This window comes from Bison bison, unplaced genomic scaffold (genome assembly GCF_000754665.1).
Source record: "Bison bison bison isolate TAMUID 2011002044 unplaced genomic scaffold, Bison_UMD1.0 scf7180017864266, whole genome shotgun sequence".
Taxonomy (NCBI): Eukaryota; Metazoa; Chordata; class Mammalia; order Artiodactyla; family Bovidae; genus Bison; species Bison bison.
This window is the reverse complement of record NW_011494838.1, coordinates 3,169,466-3,175,011: the sequence shown is the minus strand read 5'-3', so window position 1 is coordinate 3,175,011 and position 5,546 is coordinate 3,169,466. Positions and strand designations below refer to the sequence as shown.

General features: G+C 52.8%; 1 protein-coding gene across 1 annotated transcript in view; it reads right to left on the bottom strand.

Moving 5' to 3' along the window:
* The window catches only part of CDK5RAP2 (CDK5 regulatory subunit associated protein 2), a 183,302-nt gene that overhangs the window by 69,832 nt on the left and 107,924 nt on the right, over positions 1-5,546 (bottom strand). Inside the window, exon 18 of the mRNA XM_010848429.1 lies at positions 4,848-4,976. Coding sequence (XP_010846731.1) covers positions 4,848-4,976 — 129 coding nt within the window. The remainder of the gene's footprint in view (positions 1-4,847; positions 4,977-5,546) is intronic.

The window sequence follows — 5,546 nt, the reverse complement described above, 5'->3', positions numbered from 1 at the left end:
GCGGGGGGGGGGGGGGGGGGGGGGGAGCCTCTCTCGTCTTAAAAAAAAAAAAGCCAAGTAATGGCGTTTTCCTCTCTGGTCCACCGACAGCTCTGGTCACTAGTGCTGCCTGCCTCTCTCCAGGCTTCCTGAAAGGACTGTGCACCCTCACCTTCTGCAACGTGGCTTTTGCTGCCAACACCCTCCAGAAACTCCTTAGGAAAGGACCCCAAGACCTTCTATGGCAGGAGCACGAACCCTCCTGGGAACAGGAAGGAGGCAGAGAGGCGCTGCCCCCCACCCTGAGGATCAGGAGAAGGGTCTTCCCGCAAGTATAGCTGAGCAAAAAGTATTGTTAACATGTGTCATTCCAAAATGACATCACAAAAGCTTGCAAGCTATTCTTCATTTCCAGAACCACAACCACACCATTACTAAGTACTCTGAAATAAAAACTTGCTTTCGTTTCCTTTTACCTCTGCTGACGTGGTTAAAATTAAGTCAGATCTCAATCTCCAGCACTGATCAAGAAATTAAATACCGTGACACAGAGGAATGCCACCCATGCCATGTGTGACTGATCGGTTTTCAAAGGCAAAGGCAATAGAGACCAGCGTGTCGCGGCAGGCGGGTGTTTCTGGCGCCACCACCCGCAGGAGAGGAGCCCTACACACCCGCACGGGCCCCGCTCGCCCTTCGCCTCTTCCCCTCGCTGCCTCTCCACCCACTGCCACGCAGCCTCTGTTCCCCTCACTGCTCCACTGCTCGGTCCCCAGCGACTTCCCCGCTGTCTTTTTCTCTTGTCTGCTCGAGTGTCTGACACAAATCAGCAGGGCCCTCCCTAGACGTCTCTCCTGAACAAATGCGTGGCCTGGATCTGCCGCCACCTCTTGGGCTATTCCTTCTCGGGCCTCTGCAGATGCCCCTTGTCCTTCCACAGAGAAGCTCTTGACCTCAGAAGAGGAGGCGGGACCGTCCCAGGGCCCCCAGGCCCTGTCCCAGCTCTGCTTCTCCGCATCATGTTCGCCAGGGGGCAGGGACCATGTCTGGCTCAGTTTTAACACCAGTGCCCGGTGCTCAGGAAACACTGCTAAAAGGACAATTTTTTTTCCCAAATTTTTTTTTTTCCCCCAAAACAAAGAGCTGGAACCATTGCTTCTGATCTTGCTGCTCAAGTGTGTTCTTTGGAGCCACGGAAGCGCGTGAGAAACGCAGACTCGCAGGCCCCGTGCCAGGCTCAATGGACCAGAATCCTCCCGTTAACAAGGGCCCGGAAACGACACTGAACAGAGTCAGAAAAGGGCTGGAGTCGCAGCTCGCACACTTCACTAAAAAGCAACACTGAAGTAGCTGTGTTACATAGTGACTGCCCACTACACGCCAGGCACCATGCCAAGGGCTTCACAAGTTGGCTACAACTCGTAACAACTTACGAAGTCAAATTGTTAGACGCATCCTCCTTTCGATGAAATTCAATCTGCTTTTGACAAACCAAATTCTAGTCTGTTGCTAATACCAGATGCTAACGAGCTTGTACTTCTGAGCTCCACTTCTGTCCTCTGAAGTCACACTAGGTCTGTTTCTTATTCAAGATGACAGCCCTACACATGAGTTCAATTAAATTATGCCCCCTAATCCATGTTTCCTCTCCATGCCAAAAAAAAAAACCCCTTAGTTTTCTAACCATCCCTAAAAAAATGACAACGTTGAGTAAATAATGATAGCGAGCAGCCTTTCCTGGGTGCTCGCACGCGTGATCTGGCCCCCAGAGGTGACAGCTGCGTGCCACACACCCGAGGCTGGCCATGCTCACCTCCCTGACCTCGGGCCGTTCAAATCATTCCCGCACGTCCATCTTCAACCACATCTCCCAGAATACATAAACTATAGTCCACAAAAAAATACAGGGAAATCAGAGCAAGCCCACGAGAGACTTTTTTTTTTTTAATATGCTTTAAAACACAAGGATGCCTGTTCTTGGCTTTCTGCTGATTTGGCTGGTTCTTCTGTGACCTGCCCACATGCAGGGAAGAGGCACTGTGTGCCCAGCTCAGGGGGACTCCAGCCCAGGGCCTCTGTTCTAAGGACACGCCTGGCAAACTGCATCAGGGCCTCCTGCTCTTCGTAGCCTTTATCAAGTTAAAAGCCGTGTGTGTGCAGGGCCATAAAAAGAAAATAAATTATATGCTTATTATATATACACACACACATACACATATCTGTATGTGTACTTTTGACCTAGTAATTACTCATCCAGGAACACAGTCTAAGGGGAAAAAAAAGAAGTGTAAGCCCAGAAAATGATTTGTGTCCAGACATTCATCAGGTAATTTAAGATAGTGAACCCCTAGAAACAACCTCCATGCCCGACAGTCGCGAGGCAGTGAGTTAAAGCCAGGGCACCCCCAAGACGGAGTAAGACGTGCTAACGCGGCAGCCACTGGGGCACACGGGAAACGGGGCCGCACGAGCGCGTGTACACGCGCTGCACACGAGGAGGGGGAGAGGCTCTGGGAAGTGCCAGGTCAGGGGTCATTTCTGAATTTTCCAAATTTAGGCAATGCTGTGGGTTAATTAAATACTGGAGGAAAAAAAGACTGAGTATACTTAAAAATACACAATATATTTGCTGTCTTTTTTTTTTCCTTTTCTGACTCGTAGGCTCCCAGAGAGCTGGAGCGGGGCCCATCCCTGCTTCACAAGCCGCTGCCCCGACGAGGCTGTGGCCCACGCAGGCATTCCCCGTTTGTGTCTGCCGTGTTGCTCATCAAAGGAGAGAGCCACACGCCCTCCCAGGGAACAGCAGCCTCCCCTCGGCCCTCACAACCTCTCCTTCCTCTCCCAGCTCAGGATGCCTGTGGGAACGCCGCCCTTGCCGCGCGGATCTTCCCATTGCATTCCGGGGGAAGACGGGGGCTGGGGCAGCAAAGGACACGGCTATTCATAGGGATCATAAAATTGCCGTGCAACCTGACCAACGATTCAGGTCTGAATTGGCTGCTATTAAGACCTCAGAGTGGAAAGAGGAAAAACTCTCTGTCCTCCAGAGGACATGAGAGGACATTTAACAGATTTCTTTCAAAGAGCAAACGAACAAACACACTCTCGCCATTTGCGACTCAGATGAAGCAGATGAAGAATGGGTGGCTTATTAAAAACGCCGCCTTGGAGAAAACAAACCAAGAGACTTGTTTCTCCCTAAATGGACCACACATATTCTTGCTTCTCAAAATTATCTGGAGCCCTAGAGACTAAGATCAATAATATTCTGTCTCTCCAAGGGAGCAGATGGCCAGAGCACAGCACAAACACCTGTGAGAGCCTCCTACTTTGAAGGAGGGAGGAATAAACACCTGTGAGAGCCTCCCACTTTGAAGGTGGGAGGAATAAACACCTGTGAGAGCCTCCCACTTTGAAGGTGGGAGGAATAAACACCTGTGAGAGCCTCCCACTTTGAAGGTGGGAGGAATAAACACCTGTGAGAGCCTCCCACTTTGAAGGTGGGAGGAATAAACACCTGTGAGAGCCTCCCACTTTGAAGGTGGGAGGAATAAACACCTGTGAGAGCCTCCCACTTTGAAGGTGGGAGGAATAAACACCTGTGAGAGCCTCCCACTTTGAAGGTGGGAGGAATAAACACCTGTGAGAGCCTCCCACTTTGAAGGTGGGAGGAATAAACACCTGTGAGAGCCTCCCACTTTGAAGGTGGGAGGAATAAACACCTGTGAGAGCCTCCCACTTTGAAGGTGGGAGGAATAAACACCTGTGAGAGCCTCCCACTTTGAAGGTGGGGGGAGACCACTTCAGGCTGACAGATCTTTCCCTAGAAATGGTGTAGCAACGGGCTCTCCCTTTACGTGGCACACGAGGCTGGGTTCAAGACAGGGCCAACCAGGGAGAGTGTGGGGGACCCAAGTGCAAGGGGCCCGGGTGCATCTCATGGCAAGCACAGGTCCAGAGTTCTGAAACTAACTAGCCCAACACCGGCCTGGAGCGAGGCACCCCTAGGGGAGTGTCAGGCCCAGGCAGGGACTCAGGAAATAAGCTCCTCCTGAGTCACAGCAGGACCCGCCTCCCCCCACTGTGTGTGGTCAGGCCACTGACTGAGGAAAGCACAAAGACGAGGAGAGAGCCAGACTCAACGGGCCAAGAGGGCTCCTCTGCTGCCCCCGGGGTGGGCTGCCAGAGCGACCCGCACGCCCAGGAACCACACACTCTGCAGCGCAGACGCCAGGACTTAACCTTCCCTGGCCCTTTCAGACTCTCAAATGCCGCCACGCGAGAACTTCCAGAGGCAGGAAGCTGGACATGTGGGCCCGGGGACACCGACTGTCTATTCCTTATCGGGTCCGCCGTGGGGGCAGGGCACAGGGGGTCCCGGGTAAGTGCGGGAAGAAAGAACATGCATCCGGCCAAAGCCAGGGGAAGATGCATGGCAGTGAGAAGGCGCGTTTAGAGGGTTAACTCAGGAAGGAGACGGAAAGAGTGTTTACTCGTTTGTTTTTCCAAGGTAACGGGTTTGTTAAGGTTCCATCTATACTACCGGAGTGACTGGTGACAGGACAACTCTCCGACTCCTGGGACCTTACCAGTCCTCCAGACGTGCCCAGATGCCCGTGACCTGCAGCCCAGATCCCAGGGCCAGGCCTGGAGTGCGGGCATCACAAAACATCAAGTGCATCCTCCCAGAAACGACCCAAACTTGCGGAAACCTACGGGCAGACCTGTTGACCTAAGAAGGCCTCCAAAGCCCATCCACAGCAAAGGGAATTTCCACAGAGACCCCCAGAACAGATGCAGCCTTGACACGTGTGCGGGGCTGTTATTCTTTGTGATGAGCTCGTGATGATAAGAGCATTCCTTCTTACCTCTGTTTGATCTACTGACTCAGGCTTGTTGTCTCCTGGGAAACCCACGCAGGAAAGATCAAAAATGGTTTTCTTTAGGTGCTGGTTGTCCGCGTACAGCTCCTTCACCAGCTGGATAAGGTCGCCGACCTGGGAGATCAGAGCAGGAGAGACCCGGCTACCCACAGGCACACTTCTGCCTCTTGGGGCCATGGTTACTGAGCAGACCTCCCAGCATCACAGTCACGGAGAGCCAGGCGGCCTGACTCCAGGCTTCAGGCTCCCCCCAGGTACAGTGAGAAAAACACCAGCATCTCTCTGTTGTAGCCCCAGAGATCCTGGGCAAGCTGCCTGGTCTAAGCCTCCGTTTCCGCTTCTGTAGAATGGGCTACCACGAAAACGGAAGGTGACCACAGCCACGGTGCACTAATGCCCCCTGCGCAGTCTAAGTACCCCATCCATGACAGCGTACAGCACCTCTGTCTTGCACTTGAGAGCCTCCAGAGGAAAATCCCCCAGACTGACACTTCTGAGGCTGTGTCGGAGGCTTGTTCTATGGCCTCCGCCTTCCTCTCTCTATGCCTATCCACCACTGTCCAGAATAACAACAGTCTTCAGTTCCAAAGCAATTCATGGCAACTGAAACACTCCCTCGAGCTTTAGTCAATCACTCCTTACAAAAATCCCACGGAGGTGCACAGGCCGGTGTGACTGTCCCCA